Raw genomic sequence first — 24,022 nt, forward strand, 5'->3', positions numbered from 1 at the left:
GTGATAAATGATTATGTATACATCAAGTAGTACCAAAAATTTTAATTTAATTCCGTATTATACCTTCTTTAACTTTTTTATTAATCATTACACATTTAATTTTGTTGTTAATCCTGTATAATTCATCTCCGAAAATGCGATAAGTAACGTCTGATAAAATTAAACATTTAATATTAATATCCTATCTATACGTACGCTTTAGCGAATTCCAATTCGCCGACAAAACTCTCATCTGAAACGATACATAACATTTATTATTATTCTAATCAATACAAATGACAAAGAAATGTTTCCGTCCAGTAATGCAATCGAATCGAACGAGTAAACATTATTGATTTATGATTATTCAATATACTATTACTGTTATTAGTATTATTATTAATACATTTGCAAACAACGTTTCGTAAATTTAGATTTAGATTATTGTTTAACGCTGATCGGTTCATAAATACAATTTAACCGCGGCAAATTTATCATCAAACCACCGCTAATATTGATGGCATTAGTACTACTGGAATTCTATGCGTATACATATGTACATATCGTAATATTCGTATAATCTACACACATTCGCTTCTGTGCGGCATTCATTTCGTGAGACCTAATACGTTTGCCTTTGAAGTGCACAAACCGTGTACTTAACATTGGTCGAGTACCCAAATATGTGCGGACCTTAAGACCATCAATTGAGATGTGTACGAGTCGTCTGGTGTGGTGTTCGATTTGTCGTCATAAAAATTTCTTTTTTTTTTTCTTTCTTGTACGTGAACTACGGATGAATACAATTTATTAAATTTGAATATTATTTTATATTTATAACACAAACAAAAAATTATGTTGTAGCAGTTACGAGAAGAGTAGTTATGTCTACAGTGATTTATTCAGAATTTAACGAAATTCGAATACGATATTATTCCGGCGGAGTTTATAACACCAACTTAGATCTTATAATAATTATAATGATATTCTATTTGGTAGTAACATCTGCTAGTCATAACGGTCGAATATTTTAAAATAATATAATAATATGCAAACATGTTGCTCCAGTAAAACTTTCTTATTTTGTACTTGAATATATCATCAGTATTATGCATGATATTCTCCACGTGCTAATCTCATAACAAAAAAAAATTATATTTTGTAATTCATTCTCATAAAATACGCATACCCTTTTTACTTTTCTCCCCTGGAAACCAAAATATATTATATGCATATATTTATTAGGTATTATTATAAATTATATCCATAAGGTTCAATCAATTAGTATAATATAATAAAATATTAATTCTTATCACTAGTTTTAGATACAAAATATTTTTACATTATATATTTATTATATTCTATATTATGTATTAATAACAATAATTAATTATAATATAATCATCTATAAAAAAAAAAAAATTATAAAATTTGAAATTCTATCGTTTTTGTATGTTTTTCCTAATATACGACCCTAACAATAGTTTTAAAAAGGTTTAAAATCATCATTTAGGATTTCAGTTTTTACGTCTAAGAATTTATCGATCTTAGTCGGTAACACTTGCTAATTAAAAGTCCTACCTAGGTTATACCGATATTCATACATCAGCCTAACATAAATTAGGTATCATAGATTATACGAATATATTTTTGTAATCTAAATTATTATCACAGCCCTAAATTTTTGTGAACATTAATTTTTCCGTAAAATTTAAACGATAACATTAAAGAAGAGAAAAATCACGAACGATCAAAGAAAATACTAACTAATTAATTTGTATTATGTTTTATTTATGTACACAATTATAATATATTACAATAATTGACAGTAATCACATACTTTCATACTCGTATATTATAATGTCATAATAAGTTGATATGTATTTTTAGTAATTATTTTATTATGAATGTAAATATAAATTATCTAAAACTATTTTTATATTTTTTATTGGCTCAGTTGTAGATCCCGAGTGAGATTGAAAAATGTATTAAATATATATTTATGTATAATATTATATTAAAATGTTTGGTAAAGAACATAGAAGCTGAAAAAAATATCTAAAAATTGTAGATATAGTTGCCTCTAGATCAAATAAAAATATCATTCAGTTGATAATATACCTATAGATTATTTTTAAAAGACGGGTTGAAATTTTGAAAAAAATACTTTTAAAATGTGTTACGGTGTATACAATTTTACAAATAATTTAACTCTTAGTATAATTTTTATTTAGAAAATTAAAGTCTCATGTAATATTATGAGTTCTAAACATTTAAATTTACTAGATAATTATTTTTTTACAAGTTACAGTTTTTATTTTTAAATTAAATTGGAAATTTGAAATACAAGTTGCTCTTATAGTATTCCATTTATATTTAATAAAAAATGTAAGTTAAATTTCATATTAAATACGTCTAAATTTAAAATTTTAATTTTAGCTAAATTTGTTGTTTTCATGAATAATGATGTTTTAATTTTAACTACCAATTAAAAAATTTAGAAATTTTATTTTTAATGTTTTAAAACTCTATAGCAAAAATAACCATAAACAATTCTTAATATTATCAAAAAATAAATATAAAGGTTTGGTTCATTCTGATTTATTTTTAAACATTTTTCATTTTTTACTATCTAATAAAAACTTATAAAATAATATTTCCTTATTTATAAGGAAAAATGAATTAAATACAATGATATATATATATATATATATATATATATAAATACAGATGATATTACTTTTATGATCATTCGTGTATTTGTTGTTGTGATTAAGTAAACTGCCTTATGGATTTCTTTTAATAATTAATTTTTTTTAAAAAATTACTATAACAACCACGAATTACAGTATTATGTACGAATACCTCAATTGATATTTTTGAGTGTTATCAATGAAGTTTAATAATATCCTAATTTTATAGAAATGTCTTAAAATTAAGAATTAACATTTTTTTTATACGAATACTTAAATGCATATTATAATATGACGTATAGCTTAAATCAAACTTCATTAGACATTTTGTTTATCGAAAGCGATGATTCATCATTGCTTTCAAATTACAGAACACTCTTCTCAATGTAATATGTTACTAATAACAATGTGTATATGACCTAAGAAATTTTTCATTCAAACTATAATGATAAAATAGATGATTTTAAACAGCGCAATCAATTCTGAATTTTGCGATTGCAAAAAATTATTTTATATTTTAAACATCAAAACTATCATATTTTCCTTATAACACAAGTGCCAAACACTGTAGTATGTGTAAATACCAGTTTACCACTGAAAACGGATATTTAATCAAAAAAATGTACATTTGACTAATTAAAATAAACATTTTCACCTGAACTTTCTACTTAGTAGCTGCTACTATTTATATTGCTCTGATTAATTACTAATGTCTGTTATCGATAAGACTTTATTTAAAAAATATATGTTTCTATTTCCAATTTAAAATATATTAACTATCGTGCTATATTAATTAAGTGCTTTAATATAAAAGTAAATTTTATAGATTTCCGATAATTATTTGATAATATTGTAAACTATTTATACTACGATATTTACACGAATATTTTAATATTAAATTTATATCCTTTATGATAAAATGACATATTTATTTCAACTACTGACAATAAATAACTACCCAAATGTATTTTTCATCTAATACTAAATATTAAATCCAATATTAAAATTACTAAACTTCAAATTTCATACATTAAAAAAATTGAAAATTAACACTAAAATTGTATGTAAACTTCTAGGTATTGCTTGAATCACTGTTATGAGTAGATTTATTTAAAAAATGTTGATTTCCTTTTGTAGTTTATATATTAAATTGCAGATATAAATGCGGGCTGTGATGAAGCCTAAAATATATTATGTTTAATTCTAACAAAGAAAATGTGCCTTTTCAGCTCCTACATATGAAAGCATACGGTTAGCATAATATTTTATTTTACTGTCTGGCTTGAGCACATTAAACGGTATATTATCAATAATTTCACTAATATGATGCATAATTTCAATTAAAACGTAAAGCATTATATGAGTTGCTTAAAATACAAGATTATTCGAGTATCTGCTCCATAAGCTTTAGACCAGCGGCTAAAGTTTAAAGTTTTAATTGAGTTTAATGTAACGTAAATGAATGGAAGACATATACATTACATACGACACCACGTGAGCATACTATGTATAATAAATATATATAATATATTATATAAATAGTTACTAACAATTAACTATGTACACTATAGTTATTTTAAAATTAAAAAACTCCAACGACATTCCGACGAAGAAATAACAGTATAACAACATGGAGATTTTTTTTCTAGAATAGTACATAGTTATAATATTATAGTAAATATTAAGTAACCGTATTGCAAAATTTATCGATGAGAAGATAGATTGTTTTTTTATATTACGATAATATACGAATATACCTATTATATTATGATGTATGCCAGTAGAGTACTTACTTGCCAACTATTGATATTTTACTGGCACAACGTTGATAGAATATAACGTTTAACGTAGTAGTTCCTAAAAAATAAATCTTTGTTAAAAAAAAAAAAAAATTAATAATAATAATAATAGTAAAAATAATGAAATTATTAAGTTCGTACGAAGTAGGAAATTATAGGATTAATACAGTAAATATATAAAAGTATATAACGATAAATAATCAAATTTTATATATATAGTTTTCAAATATCGTGTGGAGTATTGGACCCATAAACCATAGACCAAATGTATTTCTTATAAAGTTTTAAATACCATAAAATACGATTTTTAGAAAAATTAAATATAAATGTATTATTTTATTGTGAAAACTTAATAACATACCGTAATACCATAATATGATACTAAAATAATGAATAGGAATGTTTAAATATAGAATCTGATTATACCTACTACGATATAGTAAAAAAAAACAATTAATAAGTGAAGATACTCATCAATAAGAATCCCACCTTATTCTACCATTTCTACATCTTTGAGCCCACCTGAACATGCATACATTAGTCAAAAAAATTACATCCGTTTACTAAAAAAAATCATACCTTCCGATATAAGAAAATTCTCATTTATCAAAAAACAAAATATTTAATAAATTATTAACACTTAACACGATACATTATCCCACTAAATACAGATTAAATGTTCTCGATTAATAATTAAGTAAAAATATTAATGTGAAAACAAAAACATTATATGAGCCAAAATGTAATAACTTTTACAACAGATGGTGTATGTGTGTTTTAATTTCGTAAAATTCGTTTTCATCTAAGCGTAGAGTCAAATAATGCGTTAACGATGGTGTCCTGTTCCTCATTCCATAGGTTACATTTGACTGTTCTCGTCAATTCTTGATAGCTACGCAAAACAGCATTTTTAAAAACAAAAAATAATAAACCCATTATAATTTTAAGATTTGATTTTTTTTTTTTTAATATTCACATTCCAATACTACAGTTGACTAATATTTGTAACAAAGTTTTTTTTTATATATATTATATCTAGTGGACAACAAACCATTTAATTTTTAAATATGGTAACATTTAATGAAATTAAACCGATATGTTTTGTATAATAAACACACAATATGTGAAAATATTATTTAAAATGTATTGAAGTTAAACTTCCACGAATATTGATTTTCGATGAATTTCGATTAAATAATTATATAAATTGATGCACCAATGCGTGAAAACATATACTTATCATTCACTTTAAAATACATCTCATAATAATGAATAACATATATATATATTATATATAATGTATTTATAAGCTTAACCGACTTGTATTTTATTTTACAATAATAATGTAAATCATTGAAGACGACTATTATATAGATGTCAGTATTAATAGTAATATATGCAAAAGAAAAACATATCAATAAAAGACAACAAAAATAATTGCTGTTCACTGGCAATCTATAAATGAACCTAGTACAACCACTTCAAACGTTTGACCAATGTAAAGCCCATGATTATTATATCCATGTATAACCGATATCAAATGAGATTTGATAAAAAAAAATGTCCTCGTTCGCATTAAAAAAAAAAAACAATATACCTGTAACCACCTGTGCCGATAAAAGTACAGGTTAGATAAGGTTAAAATTATTTTAAGATTAAAAAATAATAGAAATTAAACATTTAAAAAAAAATGAATTATATGTTTAAGGAATAAATATATTTTATATAGTATTAGTTCATTAAATCTGTATTATATGGATTTTAAGTACAATTAATATTAAAATATTGGGATTTTTAGATTAATAAATTGAAAGTTTACTATAGTTATTGATCAATTATTATAAGATATTTTAAATTCTGTAAAAATAAAAATACCGAAATCGTAATCAGTAATGATTCCTGAAGAAGTTATTATTTAAATTAAAAACATAATCGAATAACCTACTAATCTACTCATTGAAAAGTAATTTACTTAAAATATCTTTTGATTAGCTTTTAAAATTAATTATCAAGACGGGTTTGAAAAATTATTTTCAATTAATTTTAATAGTCTTATTGTACAGAAAATCAATCTCAATAATTATTAATATAATGCATCCTAACATTAATTAGTTATAAATCGTAAATATGATAAATATTACATTTTTTTAAGTTTTTTTTTTTAATATGAATTGAAATACTCGAATATGATGAAAAACATAAATAAAATTAAGAAACACTTTAATATAATTTATTTTATATATATTGTATTGTAAAAGTACCATTTTATTAAAATGTTATGATTGTATAGTTCATCTTTTCTAAGATTATTTCACAAAGAAACAGTTTCTTGAGTCACCCTGTATGGAGTAAAATGATTAAATTGTTTGTTGGTCGATTGTTTTGAAGCATATTTATCATAAATTATCTTTGAATTTATAAGTAAGACTCAGAAAATTCCATGTCTGAAGCACTAGCTCTAGAATAAGAAGTGGCCGTACCAGCAATGAACGCTGAGTCTGATGTACCTTCGCCAGTTATGAAATCAGCTACAATTAAAGTATCTTTATTTACCGACTGCGATAAGAACGAATGCTCGGTAAGCTGTGACTCGTCGTTCCATTTTAATTCAGTCTTATCTGTATCGCCCCTTAAGCTGGCTAAGTCAGACTTTAGTTGTTTTAACCGATCTTCTTTCTAAAAAAAATAAAAACGAATATTTGATTATAAATATGTAAATTAATTACGTCTTTATGAAATTACACAATGTAATAATTTCAAACTATTATCAAAAATAATTTAGGCTCTATTCGAGAAAAAAAAATTTTGCACAGTTTTATTTTTCAAAATATTTATTAATTTGTGTTTTTAAATTTTTCTAGTTGTCGTTTAATCAAAATTATCTATAATTTGGTATACCTCTTTTATTTTAGCAGCAAGCTGTTTATTTTCATCTATAAGTCTCTTATACTTATCTTCATCTTCTTTTGACATCCCCGCGTCAGGATTGTACTTAGATTCCGGTTTGTCATGTGGATCCCTAATCACTTCGATTACCTAAAATTTACTCATGATTATCTGTCAAGATGAAATCATCATTGTTCCTTACTTTTGGTACAAATATGAGGGCCATTGAAAGGAAACAACAAAAAATAACTGATAACGCTACGAAAGCGAAACTAGCATCTTGCTGTGATGCCGTCACCATAATCACAGGTGCAGTTATTAAGCATGTAACGACCACATTATAAATTGACATTCCGACATACCGCGAATCGTTTATCTGTCTTAGTTTCACGCTTCTAGTTTCGTATGAGACAAAAAGTCCGAAAAGTAAGAGCAATCCTTTATAACTTAATGTTAAACCTAAAACATAAAATATTACCCTGTACAAATTTGAACATTTTGTTAAAGAAATTAAATTAATGTTATAACATATCATTATTAAAAATTACATGCACTATTTCTTATAACATATATTTTCATATAACTTCTAACTATCAAAACTTCAGTAGTACATCTCATCAAAAATTAAATTTATGATACCGTATATATATATATATATATATATATACTCGTATATATATGGATTATAAGTTTCAAATCATCTAAAATACATTTTTTAATAATTTACAGAAAAAATAATTTACTACTTATTCCATAGTAGATAATATACAATCATTACTTAATACAGAAACAGCAATCATTTATAAAAAGACAAAATCATAGTAGTATAAATAGTTGATGTGATCTAGTACCTTCCCCCTTCCCTCATGTAGTTCTGTGATTGAGTTAAGTATGAGTAAATTTCCATTAATGATTATCTGAAGGCGAACAATCTCACCTCATATTACAAATTTTCGATTTACATGAATAGTGGTATCAATTTATACAATGTATAAATAATAATTATATAGTTGTTTTTTTAAGTCGTAAAAAATTATATCCTTAAATGCACAATGAGAGCATATTTATTTTTAGGTTTGAGCAATGCTAGTATAAATTTAATCAAAAAACTCTTTCGGTGGATTAAATATTTATTTAAAATGTATAAAAAAATTATAGTTTTCTTAAACACAATATATAGCGGATCAATTAAAAAAAAATAATAATAACCTATATACTATACAACGTTAAAAATGTTTTAAATATTTATTTAACATTAATATTGAAAATTATTGCATACACAAAAATACTAAGAGATGCATAATAACTTACTAAGCCAGAAGTTATGATTTACACTCTTGCAGTGCTCGAGTTCTGGTCGTATTTTAATGTCATCGTTGCTATTTAATGGGTTTTCCATAGGAAAAACTTGTATGTCCCGCTTCAATGGATCCATACACTGCCAAAGAAATAAAATCGCTACATCGACGCCGAGTAAAAATATTACGATCGAGTACATTTTCCACGGCTGCAGTGCTTTCTGCAACCACAGTCAAATGAATGTTATACTTCACACATAGGGTATACAATGCATGTACGCATTACATAGGTACTAAAAATTAACTCACCCTGATTGCATTTTTCTTTTGACTCGTGTGCAACCTGTGCACTCTCCACACCTTGCTGTACATAGCTCCATAACCCAGTGTGAATCCAATCGACAACACCCACGTTTTTATTTGGCATATGTTCGGGAAAACGGCTGATGATATGATTTGACCGTCCAAGCCAAATAAGTAAATGCTGCTCAAACTCAGCACACAGCCAGACAACATGATGGTGTTACAAGCTGGATATGATTGTGCGATGACCCTGGGAAATTATAAGTCGTTCATCGATCAGCGTACAGTCAGTTATAGTGTGTACGATAATGACGTATTTAGATACATACCTTCTGTGATGGTTAAGAACATTGAATATTATGAGGCTAACAGCTACGAGTATTCCAATAGTCGTGATAACCCACATACATATTAGTAACGGTATGGACAATGTACGCAACACACGTCGAATCACGGTTCGATCTTGAGGAATTTTTCCTCCTAATAATTGTAAATTTCATATTAAAATTAATCCTATATAATTAATATAATATATTATAAAGGTCAAATTTTTAATTTTTAAATTAATTGATTGTAAAAAAAATCACTTTACTTAATAATAACACAAACCTATCCATCTCTCTTTATCAAACCACGTTAAGTTATCCGACTGTGTGTCATAGTAACCAAGTTTAACGTATTTTCCATCGATGACTTGTTCGATTTGCGTCAGTGCTATTCGATCACCTTGTGAACTAAAAGCCACCCACCCCTAAAATATATATACATTTTATTATTTTTCTTTTCGTTTTTTTTTTCGTAAAAAAACTTACAGATATCCCGAGAAATTGAGTGGAATTAATGGCTGAATAAATGTGATCTGCAATTTCTTTATTGTTGTAATTAAAACTAGTAATTGATTTTCCTTGTTTTTCCAAAATACTCATCGTTTTATTAAAAGCTATTATATCAAAACACACTCACATATAGTTCAATAACAACGTAATTTTATTTTTATGATTTCATACCTAAAGCTACAGCCCAGACGGCGTCATAAGCTAGCGGTGCTTCTTGATAACCTTCAGGATAACGATGCCGATCAATTGCATAACCTTCAGATCTCAAAACATTTTCAAGTCTTTGACGGAAATCTTCGGAGGTCTTAAATAAAATAAATTAATAAAATATTATTAAAACTTATATTTTACAGACAAAGTTTAATGTAATTGTGTTCTAAATCTTAAGCTAATTTGCAATGAGAAATTACAAATTGTAATTTTGCTAATTATAAAAAAATAATACTATAGTATATTTGACTTACGTACTAAATTACTTTTAATTTAAGTAAACAACACGATAAAATATAAAATTTACAATAAAAATGCTTATATTTTAACACAATGTTTATTAAAATTTTTAATTTCTGTGTGAAGCAAGGAATGTATTGATTTTACTATGATGTAAGTTTTTCTGTGTACAGAATTTTAACCAGAAGAATTTTTTCAATCCTAAGGTTTCGTATAAGAAATTTTTTCTAGTTGGTAATTTTTAGGGTTATATTTAATGAGTTATCTAACAGTATTCTCAATAAGGAAAAACTAATTAAAATTTATAAAAAAAAACGATTAAGTTTATGGCATACCGATTTTTGAATAAATCGAATTATAATCTTCATTGTAGCTCAAAAAATAATAATAGTAGAGACTTCACATGTGCATTAAATACATATAAATATATTATTCTTTTCTATAGCTGATTTTAATTTTCAACATATTTTCTTTGATTAACTATAGATAATTGAATAGTTTAAAAATTAATTTTCATAAATGTCGATAAAATAATTTTGGTTTGATATAATAAAATACAAATTTTCTCATACATATCTGTTTAGGGATAACTATTTTAATACATATCTATTAAATAGATTAATGAAAAAATAACTATGCAATTTTGAAAAAAAAAATTAATAAGAAATTAAAATTTAAATTTCGAATAAACGACAATTTATAGTTAAAAATACATATAAAATTTAATTTTTATAATTAAGCTTTATAAATGGATACAAGATTTTTCAAACAATTTTCTTTGTAGAAAAACATTTTTTTACGGTATCGTAGCAAATATGTCTTATAAGCGTTAGAATAATTATTAATATTTAAAATTAATTAATAAATTAATTATGAAAAAATCGGATATTTCAACGAATTTCCATTAAACGGTATTTATTATTAGTTATTTAGTTGTTACTCTTAGGCACTTATTTTTGTCCTTCATTTTAAATCCATTATTATTTTTAAAAAATTTAAAAAATTAAAAATCCAACTTACTTTATTAAGGAATTTGGTTCTATTACTATACCAACTATTTTTATAAATATAAACTTATCTGCCCGTTCTCTTTTTCTAAAAATTATTTATTTGAGAGCATTAGTACTTTGGTTTCCATGGAAACTGCAGTTTAGAAGACTAATACAACAATATAATTTACCTATCTATATATCTAAACTGACTTAGAAATTTTTATTAAATGCAAAAATACATCGTATTTTTAATTTAAAGTTTTTTTTACAAATAATGAATTTGCGTAAATATACAACTGAGACTTTCATGGGTTCATATACGAGTATATATATAAATATATATATATAGATAGTTATTAATTATTAATCATAATTTAATGATTATCATTAGTTATACTACAGCATTGAATGTATTAAATTTGTTAGATATATTTACCATTTAATTTAATTTAATATTTACCAATTAACTAAAAAATTTTATATTAGAAAATGATTTATTTGATGGTGTGAAATAGATTAAATCAAATAACAATAAAAATTGTATAAATAATCGAAATTTTATATAATTTTAAAACTTAAATCTATTTTTCCTGCTAAATTTATGTCGAATGATTATTCGATGAGTTTGTAAACGTATAAACTCAATTAGTGTTTAATATAAATAATATTACCATTCCAGAAACAGTTTTTTGATTAATATTTTGATTCCACATCAGAGCTTCGGTAGTAATATGACCTTCAGCTGCAATTCTCATTTGTTCTCTTGTACATTCGATCCCTTCCTTATCCAAGTTCAACTCAAACCAATTGTCTTCGTACCAACCTAAATATTTATGTGCAAATATTTACACATGATTTAGAAATAGCAAATTTATAAATTAAGATATTACTTTCAGATATTGTTATAAATCATAAAAATTTTAATATTCAAACTGATAACCGAAGAACTTACCAATAAAAAACCACACGTAGGATTTTCCATATAATTGTTGTTTATACATCTCACACAAAACTTTTCTAGCAGCGACAACGTAAAACAAACCAACAATAATCCTGGCGTCTTGTCTTCGTAAATTTTTAACCGCATCGGCTGGATCGCTTACAAAACTTTGCCTAGTAATTATTTCGATGCCGTTTTGTTTGCAACGCAACTCAATGTCCTCCACTGTCTACAATTAAAACATTAGTATAAAACTCCAAGCCTACTATCATAGTAGTATTATCAAAAAGTAAAATATAATCATACAGAAATAAACACTTCCTCCGTTTGCTGAAGAATTGCAATTCTGTACCATCCAAATTTTTTCATCAGAGTGATTCTGGTAGGACTGTGCACGGTGGCCGAAGGATGAGTTCTGAATAATGTGGGAAAACGATTCCGATCCGACAGTGCTGGTGAACTAGCACCGTAGCACAACTAAAAACAGTAATATTTTTCGTATACATTCAGTGATGTATGCATTGATCACTTTATTTATTGATTAATTTATTAAGTAACATCCTCGAAGGGTAATAAATATTCCACGGATGTTGTTGTATTTGCAACTTTTCTTCTACAGCTCCAATTTATTTTAAATTCTAAATGCGTTGAGTGTCGGTACGAATTAAAATCTAAAAATTTTAAGCACATTTTTTCGCAATTTTTTCATTTTAATTGCAATTTTGTTGAGTTTAATCATTTTTATTACGATTTTAACTATTTTACATGCAATATCTATAACATTTTTAAATGACTTTAAGTATAATATTAAGATATATTGGTGTGTATTGTTTAAATTATTTATTATATATAGACATTAATATATTTTAAGGCGTTACGAAAATTTCATTATTTTTAAAACCCTATCGATTTTTATTTTCTTATTTTTTAAGTTAAAACATTTTACAAAAAAAATAAAGTTTATAAATTATAAAGAAAAGTTTTTTTTTTAATACAATTTTTAATTTTTTAAGTACAATATTCAATACTTTTTAGTGCTATACTCTAATCATTGTTATTTTTTTACTACTAAAACATCCGTGCTATAGTCATGAAATATATAAATACATAAATTTAGAACAATAAAAAATACAGCGTGCATAAAATTAAGTAAAATATATTTAAGAGTAAGTTAAAAAGATATGTATAAAATATAAAAAATATAGATAATAATTATTATTATTAGCAATTATTAGCAATGGATTTATATATTTAAGGAGAAAAAAATAGAAACAAACTTCGTAAAATAAATTATTATTTAAAGAAAATATTTGTGATTAGTAGGTAGGTATAATTTGTCTTTGAATACCTTTACTATGTATTAGATTAATATGTTTAGTGAAGCTTAAATTCTCTAATAAAGTAATTCTTAAATTACAAACATGGGCAATTTTCTTAACATTATAAACCCCAACTTTTTAATTAAAAGAATTTTTTTTTACGACGGCAGAATTGAATAAACGAATAAATGTACATTTGGAGTTATTCAAATTTAAATAAAATAAATATTTAATATTTCTATCCATTTCAGTACAGTGAATATAAATATTTAAACCAAATACTGGAACCTAGATGAATTTTACAGTTCCAATTCGGATCCTACAAAAGAAAAGAAATATTGGTTCAGGTTTCAATGCCAGTGCATAAAAAAACTAAAATTTAGGTTTCGGTTTTTAAATTAATAAAAATTAAGATTTTGGTTTCTTTTCGATTCTTAAAAAATGAAAAATTAGTTTGAAATTTGGTATTATACTTATGTAAGAACAATTAAAATTATAATAAAAATGATAATACTTAATAATAATGCAAACAGTTAAAATGATTTTAATTGATGACTTATTAATAAAATCAATATAAAAAATGAAAATAAATTATAATTGAATAATAATAAATAAATAATAATTTTTAAGACATTTTTAAAATTATTTGTAATACAAATGTATTTTTGATGTTTTCGAATGACTCGAAATAATATATAGGACATTTTAGTTTTCGTAGTAACTAGAATATCCTATGACATTATTATCAGTAGTTACGTAGAAATATTTTATACTCAGACGTCTGAATTCTAAGAGTATTGAATTATTATTTTTGAATGTTATTAATTTTAATAATACTAATATATGTACATAAAGTTATTTTTTATTACCTACTAATAACATAAAATAATGATGAAATTATTAAAAAAAACTGAATTAACCGTAAAAAACCATTACAATAAAGTATTGGTTCTGGTTTTTAAAAATATTCTGATAAGGGTTTCAGCGACATTTCAGTTCTGAAAATTAATTTAAAAAAGAGTTTCAGTGAGGTTCCGGTTCCCAATATTCAAAGAGTTGTAACGGAGCACGCGCTCAGACGAAAACGGCCCTTTTCAGGGCCACCAAGAACAACATAGTGACGATGTAAAATGGCACGAAGGCAACCAATACAGCTGAGGAATAGTGTCGTTTTACATCATTGGGTGGACAGATAAAAATTCGACGAATGAGAATAGAGCGTCGATATCTGATTAGTAGGGCCCGGATTTCAATGCAGTGCATATTTAAGTGCATATTTTTTTGGTTGATCATACACAATGCTTTCTAAAAACATAATTCGTTTCATGTAACGAGGGTTTCAAAATTTCAGATTTTATTTTGCATTTTTTTTGCATATTTCGGCGTTTTTTTTTTTTCAAGTCTGCTGTCGACCATATATCCAATTCGTGTACATTTATATAAAGATCCGGGTGTCGGTAATCCCGGCACACCGTTTCAGAGTTTCGGTTACAAAATCGATTATTTTCGATACAGTTCCAGTTCCAGATTTAAACCATACGTACATTTAAAATAACTATTATAAATTTAATATATTTTCATTGATTATTTTAAATTAAACAAATTATTAACTATACTTATTATATTATTATATAAGAACTATATCACGAATTATATATAAAAATATTTGACATATTTAAATGAATCTTATATGAATATATAATTATTTCACTATGTATAATATAGTAAGCTTCTTCTCCTACGCCTTCAAAAATATAATATTTATTAAATATGTATACTTACAACAACTAAATTCCACATTTTTGCCGCTTCAGCAACAGTTGTACATACAGTACTACATCCAGCTAATAACATGAGCTTTTGAGGTTTGTTATACAATAAATCATACATGACCGATGCGCCCAATCCTGGATCACACTACACAAAATAAGCAAATATAACAATTTTATTTTATTAACCAACGTGTATCTAAAAAAAAACATTAATGCACAAATAAATTTCATTCATTTTCTGATCAAAGAATAAATCTTAAAATATATGAATCATAATAATATTGAAAGGTACTCTTTAAAATATGATAGTGAGATGATTTTATTTAAAAAAGAGTTGTGCTGAAGTACGAAATAAAATGTATTCTATATATTAATATATTAATTATTAATGTATATAATAATTTATCTTTAAATATTATTATTTAATTTAATTTTACTGTTTCTGTAATAGTAAAAACATTAAACATTGTTATGGTAAAAATTAAAATAGTATTTTCATTTAATAAATACATACAATTATTTTTAATATTTTTTAAAATAAATCATTTTACAGTTATTATTATTTTTTCAGCGAGGCTATTATATACGTATTTCAATAACGTCTGTTAAGTGAGTTACCACTACTTTTATTGAGATTCGGCAATGTTAAACTACTCAATATTCACCTCACTGTCGTTCCAATGCAACTTCAATTGATACCCGGACAGAACACTATTCTTGTTCACGTCTTCCAATGCCAGCCTGACAGCGGGCTCGCAGGCTTGACCCCCTTGCCAACCTCCTTTGCCACCGATCGGAAATATACCTCCGATATGTAATACATTGTCGTCTTCTTGAAATGAAAACGGAACATTGTTCAGCAATACAAAAATGTTAATCACGAGTTGAATCATTTAGCCGTCGGACAAAGGTAATCGAGCACGACAAATGAATCCTCGCCTACATGACGATGGACTAAATTGCGCGAGCCATAACGTACAGTTTGGTTGGGAGTTCCACTCTGTATTAGTGAATTTTACCGGGGTAAGGACTTGGGTATTGATTTTCGCGAGGTCCGTGGAGCGCTGGTTTCCATGCCGTCAACCCTTATCATGTGGTAAACTGGAAGAAATAATTTATATTCAATGTTTTTTGTTTCTAATACACGATTATTTAGAATAAATTCGATAAAAGTATCCTCAAAAATGTATTGAAAAATTACCAAATAATTTCAATGATAAAATTGTTTAAATAATAAAGGAACCATGGGTATAGAGCATATTTAAACAACAATAATAACTATTAAATATTCTGAGTAATCATATTCTATCACTTATATACTATTATTTGACAAGTAAAAAATATACATTGTAACCAAAAAAAAAAAAAATCGATATTCAACTAATAAGATAGTTATTTTAAAAATATAACAGTTTAAGTAAAGAAAAAAAAAGGAAATATTTATTATTAATATTATTATTGTACCATTTGGTCTACTATAAATTATGAAAATAATAGACAGAATGTGACCATGTATTAATATATTTAATAAATTATAAAGGTATTCGTACACATTATAATTATTTCATACAATTGTAACTATCTCGTTAATTTATACACTATGACTCTTTATTTTAACTTCAATAAACCCATTTTTAAAAAATTATATTTAAACAAATTATTGTATGTTATATTTATTATTATATTATGTATTTTTATATTTATGTATGGGATTATGTTCGTGATTTAACCTAACCTATATAAAATTAACACTTTAGTTCTCCCAAACAACTATAAATTGATTTACTAAACATAAAATTATACAGTAGTTTTTTATATAATTAGTTAATTTATTAAAATATATCAGTTTGAAGAAATCTTTTGAAGAATTTATTTTTAATTTTCAAATAAATTTTAAAATCTTTAAAATTAAGTGTAAAATGACTATGAATTGGTTTTTTATTTATTATTAATTTTAGTATCAAATATATATGGTTTACAGTTTTATTGGTATAAAAAATATTTTAATAATTCTAATTTCCAAAACATAATTATAAATAATTAAATACAAAACAAATACAACCGAAATTAAAGTAAATAAAATACATTAATAAATGAGTATAACTAAATACTGTCTGAGTACTTTTCTCGAAACTTATGAAAAATAACTATAAATATTGGTCTGATTGCAAGTCGCTGATTTTGTTTTGATATTTCGTTGGAAATGTATACAAATATATTTTACAACCGTTTTACCATAAGGTGTCCATTATTTTTGAAAAATGAGCATACTAAATAAATTATTCACGTTAATTTGTTTAAGAATTTTACGATCGTTGGTTGCCTCACATAAAAAACGTGAGGAATGCATACAGTGAACGTTGATCTTTAAGAATGCCTAAAGAACTCGATATATAGACCTATTAAAATACCCATCCGTTCGTGAAGCTTGAATAAATGGCAACGATTTGTCTAATTGTCTAATTGTTCTGCGTGTGTGTACGTAAATATTATTAAACAACAAATTAAATACTCAACTTAGTAACAAATTTTGATACTCGTTGTGGATTTAATTTCATACTACAATACTATTCGAAATTATTTACTTGTGTAACTTAATAATGTATAATAAAAACGTCAATAACAACGCAAAAAGTTTGCCTAACTATTATTTAAATTGTCGCAAAAACTTTGATAACAAAAACAATAACTATGATTAAGTGTTTTCCTACATTTACTGGAAGCGTGAAGGTAATTAAAAATATTACAAGCTCATAAGCTACACATCAATAAAAATAAAAAATAAATAAAAGTACTGATTAAATTATATACGTACAAGATTTATAAAATGTATAATATATATACAAAATATGATAAAGATATTATGCAGTTATTTGGGATACAAATATAAAATCTTTGTATCAATGTAAACTGTATACGAATATAAAATACCAATACTCTGCATAATCCGTAAGTAAAATTTTATGGGCGGAACTCTTTTCGCTCAAAAATGACCTTCCTCTTATTGCCCACGTCCTCTTTTAGACCAAAAATGAAAAAACAGTTTCCTCTTTTCGCCCAAAAATAATTGTATTCTTTTTGCCCATGGTTTCACGTTTTACATTTGGAAATGTAAATTATTAATTATTAATTTTGAGACAGTGGTTTCCAAAATGTAAAACGTGAAACCATGGGCGAAAAGAATACAATTATTTTTGGGTGAAAAGAGGAAACTGTTTTTCATTTTTGGTCGAAAAGAGAACGTGGGCAAAAATAGGAAGGTCATTTTTGGGTGAAAGGAGTACCGCCCAATTTTATCATCCACAATTTCAAAGTAGGTAATCATCTTCAGAATTCAAATACTAATCATAATTTTTAAATTTAAAATTAAAATCGATAAGTGACATATTATTTTTAAATTTAGTAAACTTAATGTTTTATATTTACTATTATATTTTTATTATATAGTTTTATTATCATTAATTCATTATTTTTTATTTCACTTCGTGTTTTATATGATAAATAATGTAAAAATATGAATATAAACATACAGTTACTGACCATTTATAAATGTTGAACACTTTTAATATTTAAAATTAGTAGAATAACAGTATATTAAGTATAACTAAAATATAATAAATATATAACAAAGACAGTCACAGCATATAAAACAACACACGTTATTTATATTTTAAACAATTTATAGAATATTTTAAAATAAGTCGTAATTTTATAATAGTTAAGTATAAAATCATATGATATAAAAAATATTTACAAATTTAAAATACGCAATAATAAAATAAAATGTATTTATTTACAAGAATAACTAATGACACTTCAACTTTGGAAGCCATTATTTTTATACGGTAATGTCCGTGGCATAAGTATTTATTCTATCATTTGTTTTACTCGCTTGTCATCTTGTCTGATGAAACATAATTTGTTGAATTTTATCGTTTGTATCTTGTATATTTGTAATATCTAATCGAGATATTTTCTCTATGTGGATCAAATTTGACTTCTTCCTCATCGTTCACAAAAATACATTCTACGTGATCTAACCTTTATACATAGTCATATTTATTCAGATATAGTTATTATTTTTTTTAAGTGTAGCCATCAGCTTTTTAACTTTTAAACCAGGAGGAATTTTATCCGCTAGTAAAAGTGGAAGATCATTGTGATTTTCGTGTAAGTATTGAGGGTATGATTTCCAACTCATATATTTTACCTATACCTAATGTATCCATTAAATCGCTCAAACTTTACAACGTGGACTCGCCACATATACTACGACGTTACCCACCCATAAAGATTGTTGCAATTTTAATAAACTAGCAAGGGTTTCGGTTTCATTGCATTATAATCTTATGTATTTTCATTGTTAGTTTTAGCGTTTCTCTACTTAAATGTATGAGACCACTACGGCCTGAATTTGGCAGGACCAGCAGTCAGGATTATCATCTAACAGTTGACAAGACTAACCGTCTGTGGATGGATATAATATATAATAATTATAGAATATTATTCTATTTCTTGCTCATAATTTTGCATTTTATGCTGATGCAAATTTGTTTTTATTTTCTCTGGTTCCTTTGCATTTGACTTTTGTCAAGACAGATTCCACAAATAATATATTATGAATAAACTAACTGACCCGATAGACGTTGTCCTTTCTTAATTATGAATATTAAATTCGAATTGGTATAATTAATAAAAAAAATATTTCATAAAGAGTGTTTATTATTCTAATGCTTTATGATATACAACATTTTTAGTATTTTTTTACATTTTCGAATTTGATTAAAAAACTATATTACTATATTACTTTATACTTGCACTTCTACCAATAGGACTACTTTCTGAAGAAAAGCATAAAGCGTGTAATAAAAATTATAACATTTTTTTGGGAAAATCATATTCGCATAAAATCAAGAATAAACAAAAATACTGATTTAATAAATGCCTAATTAATTAATTCAACACATATTCTAATTCGAAATAACTTTTTATATAAATAAATACTGTATCACTTTATTATGTTTAGCACAATGAACAGAATTTACTTGTTTTATTAATTTTCTTTTGTAAATATACAAGTATACCTATACATTATTACATATTTATCACTAGAATTAAATAAATATAATATATTAAAATATTATTTTAATTTTAAGTATATTTTTGTCACGGTAAATCTTCAATTTCTCCCATGTGTGCTATGGAAACGTTTCCCTGACATCCGTAGAGAGAAATTTATTTTTCCCTGGGAAATTCATTGGAACAAATTCTGAAATAATTGGTACAAATTGGTATAAATTATGGTAAAATAAATGGCATAAAAAAATATTGGTTTTTTTAAATTGTGGGGCCAGGGAAATTTACTTCCTCTTCCATCCAATTTTAAAAATCAAAATTCAGTCTCAAAACTAAAATATTTATCTATAAAGCCATTTATATAACTCCCATTTGGTCGTATGGCATACAAATATGGGGTAAGTGAAACCATTAAACATAAGACCATTTAAAGCCTTTCAGTCAATTTTTTCACGATTAATTACTAGGACGTTCACGGTACGTCATTAATCAAAACATACATAAAAAATTAAATATTCAAACTTCCAAAAAACTTGCTAATCAATACTACAAAAAACTGACAAATAACAAAAATTCAATTATTTCTCAAATATCCTCCGTGACGATTCCTGTAAATCCCACCAAAAAAACTAAAAAGAAATCGATCAAGAGACTTCCTGAACCAGTGAAAAAAAAACACATATTAAAATATACATACACAAGTTTATTATATACCAATATATTAACAAATTCAAAGGTGCTACTAATGAGTAGTTTCCTCAAAAAAGTACCCATGTAATGTTTAGATCTAATAAATTCAAATAATTTTCTTATTGTACATATAATTAAGTATGGATTGTAAATTTACTTTTTCGCCAAGAAAAAAAAAATATTTTCCTTGGAATTTGGTAAATTGCATACCTATTTAGTATACAGACATAATATATAGACACAAGAGCACGATACGTGTCAATACTCTCATTGACGATCACTAAATCGTATAATTACCGGACATTATTATGCAAATACGACGATTTAATATTATAATAACGATATATGAACGCACATAGTGTAGCTACAATGACGTCATTCGTATATTACGCCCGTCCTCGAACGGTAATCAACTATTATTCGGAGAGCGTTTGTTTTTGAAGATATTCTTAAGACTTCTTTCCCAAAACCGAACACACAATTAATAATAACCGATGCAAAAGCAACAAACACGCACACACACATTAAGAAAACACGTATCGAATCGAATAGATTTGCATAATTTACGCTCGCACTACTAATACTACCGAACCAATTGCGACTACAGCTTCAGGTCGTCGCAAACGCCTTGTCAGCGCACGACACGCGTAACATATTATTGTGTTGTACATTTTCGTGTTCCGAGTGGCGGCGTGTGCCGGTCATTTTGTCACGGAGACCATGATCGGCCAACTGCGACTGGTGGCGTTCGGCGTGTGCGTGGCAGCGTGCGCCGGCGAGCTGAACGTGGTGTACGAATGGGGTAGCAACATCAACCTATGGACGGGCCGCCGCGAACACGACGAGAGAAACGCGACCGCGGCGATGGAGGACTATGTGCCCGGCAATAACCTAGTGCACAGGATGAGGATCTGGGACGGCGCGATGTACGTGGCCGTGCCCCGGTTCAAGAGGGGCGTACCGGCCACGCTGTGCAAGAGCCACCGTGAGCCGGACGGCGGCACCACGTTGAAGCCGTTCCCGACGATCAGGATGCAGGATGTGGGCGACTGTTTCGGTGTGCAGAACGCCAAGGACATCGAGATCGACCACCTGGGCCAGTTATGGACGCTGGACGCGGGCGAGGTGTACGACCTGCAGCGGACCGCGGACGCGCCGGACTACACGTGCGACCCTAAACTATTGGTGGTGAACATCAGCAGCGGCGCGGTGCTGCGATCCGCTGTGGTGCCGAGCTCCATGCACACGGCCGGCCGGACCGTGCTCAGCGGCCTCTCGGTGGACCTAAAGACGCTGACAGCTGTCGTAGCCGACGTGAGCGCCGACAACCCCGGGTTCCTGGTGTACGGACTACGGTCCGGCGTGTACCGCAAGTTCCGGTGCAAGCGGCTGCGGCCCGCGGACGCTGCGGCCAACGGTTACAACGAGGCGCTGTTGGCCATCTCGCCCATCGATAACATGCTGTACTTCACCACCGTGGAGCTGGACAACGTGTTCGCCATACCACTGAGCGTGTTCGACGTGCCGGCCACGCGACTGCTGGCCGACACCTACGACGTGAGCCATTACGCCAACGACCTGGGCCCAAAGGCGGACACCGTGACCGCGATGATATTGGACAGCGTGGGCCGCCTGTACATGGGCATGCCGCGCGCCATCGTGTCATGGGACACGTTGCGCGGTGGGTTCGACGTCAAGCAGCTGTACGCGCAGGATGACCGACTCCAGTGGATATCCAGCTTCGCGTTTGACCCTGACGGTTACCTGTGGATCGTGTCGTCCGCGTTCCGCGACTTCGTCGACATTGGTTCCGACGGCCACGGGCCCGCCGACATGAAGATATTCAAAAGCCATTGTGGTGCAACCGCGTTCGCCCTTCTCACGGCCGCCGGGTCCACGGGCCGGTCACCCGACGCAGTCAGTTCCGTGAAAACCGTCACCGCCGCCGCGCCTTTACTGCACTACGTCTTCGCTACGCTTGCGATCCAAATCACTTTCGCTCGCCGCACCGTCGCAAACGACCGATGAACCGATTGCAAACCATAATCTATTGTACGATATTAAATTAATATTACCCGATTTTTGCATGTGTGCGATCGTTTCATGTAATATTTCTGAGATTCGTAGTTTCAACGGAACATTGGACGTCTGCGATGAATCGTTACAAAGAACAGTGAATATTCCTGTATAGGATTACCCGCCATTTTTATTTAATAAAAAAAAAAAAAAAATAACGCATGTTTGATATTTAAAATATTACTGTAGATGACTATTGTTTGTAACAGGCAAAATTTTCAGCGTTTTGTTAAGTAGAATTTGTTTTTTTCAGGGTGAATACGATGATAATAAATGTTAGATATTTATGCTGAACAATATTTGATTTTCATTTCTCGCGATGTTTCGATAACGATGTGTTTAATCTGATGTTTGTATCGTAGAGAATAATTTGTAACTATTTCTATTTTCGAACAATGTTTTTATTAGATTTTTTAAAAATAATTGAATTTTAAAACATGTAAATAGGTACGGTTAGAGAATCGGAGCTCAAACTACCAAATTAAAATTAAGTTGCGTTAGAAATATCAATTGTGGATGACAATTTACCTACAACATTTTGGTCGTTTCTATTTTGTATTTAAAAAAGTATATAATTTTTGTTACCTTATAATTATTGTCTTATAAATAGCTATAGATTTACAATGGTTCACCAATTATTGTAAACATTACGATTTTTAAATTAAAGGGAAAAAAATTATAACAACCTATCACGTGTTATAGTATGTAACAATATATATATATATACACTATATATTACGTTATATATAATGTAATATAACATTATATAACATGTACTCGAATAAAAATATGCGCATAAACCATTTTATATGCAAGTGCTTACCAATATGAAATTTATTTCCACCATGATTTTCATACTCCAAATTTGTTAATTTGACTACTTGAACAATAAATCGACTGTTTATACATGCTA

General features: G+C 27.5%; 2 protein-coding genes across 8 annotated transcripts; one reads left to right on the top strand and one right to left on the bottom strand.

The window, feature by feature from the left end:
• Positions 1 to 213: 213 nt before the first annotated feature.
• On the bottom strand, positions 214 to 16,296 carry LOC112682799 (gamma-aminobutyric acid type B receptor subunit 1). 7 transcript variants are annotated; one of them, XM_025553535.1, is made up of 16 exons: positions 15,933 to 16,296; positions 15,278 to 15,412; positions 12,483 to 12,653; positions 12,189 to 12,405; positions 11,908 to 12,059; positions 9,966 to 10,098; positions 9,771 to 9,898; positions 9,568 to 9,709; positions 9,288 to 9,438; positions 8,965 to 9,208; positions 8,669 to 8,876; positions 7,560 to 7,816; positions 7,370 to 7,507; positions 6,952 to 7,147; positions 4,466 to 4,529; positions 214 to 232 (listed from the first exon to the last, which is right to left on the bottom strand). In XM_025553535.1, exons 1-16 carry the CDS (start codon positions 16,158 to 16,160, stop codon positions 229 to 231), a joined length of 2,568 nt encoding a protein of 855 aa, XP_025409320.1. In that variant the 5' UTR covers positions 16,161 to 16,296; the 3' UTR covers positions 214 to 228. The 7 variants fall into 7 exon arrangements, with proteins under 7 accessions (XP_025409320.1, XP_025409318.1, XP_025409319.1 ...); XM_025553533.1 differs by lacking the exon at positions 214 to 232 and adding an exon at positions 715 to 769; XM_025553534.1 differs by lacking the exon at positions 214 to 232 and adding an exon at positions 1,159 to 1,186.
• Positions 16,297 to 21,637: 5,341 nt separating this feature from the next.
• Positions 21,638 to 23,780, top strand: LOC112682797 (major royal jelly protein 4-like). The gene has a single exon (XM_025553529.1). The coding sequence runs from the start codon at positions 21,754 to 21,756 to the stop codon at positions 23,059 to 23,061; it is 1,308 nt and encodes a 435-aa protein (XP_025409314.1). The 5' UTR covers positions 21,638 to 21,753; the 3' UTR covers positions 23,062 to 23,780.
• The last annotated feature ends 242 nt before the right edge of the window (positions 23,781 to 24,022 follow it).

This window comes from Sipha flava, unplaced genomic scaffold, assembly GCF_003268045.1.
Source record: "Sipha flava isolate LNK unplaced genomic scaffold, YSA_version1 211_pilon_pilon, whole genome shotgun sequence".
Classification (NCBI taxonomy): domain Eukaryota; kingdom Metazoa; phylum Arthropoda; class Insecta; order Hemiptera; family Aphididae; genus Sipha; species Sipha flava.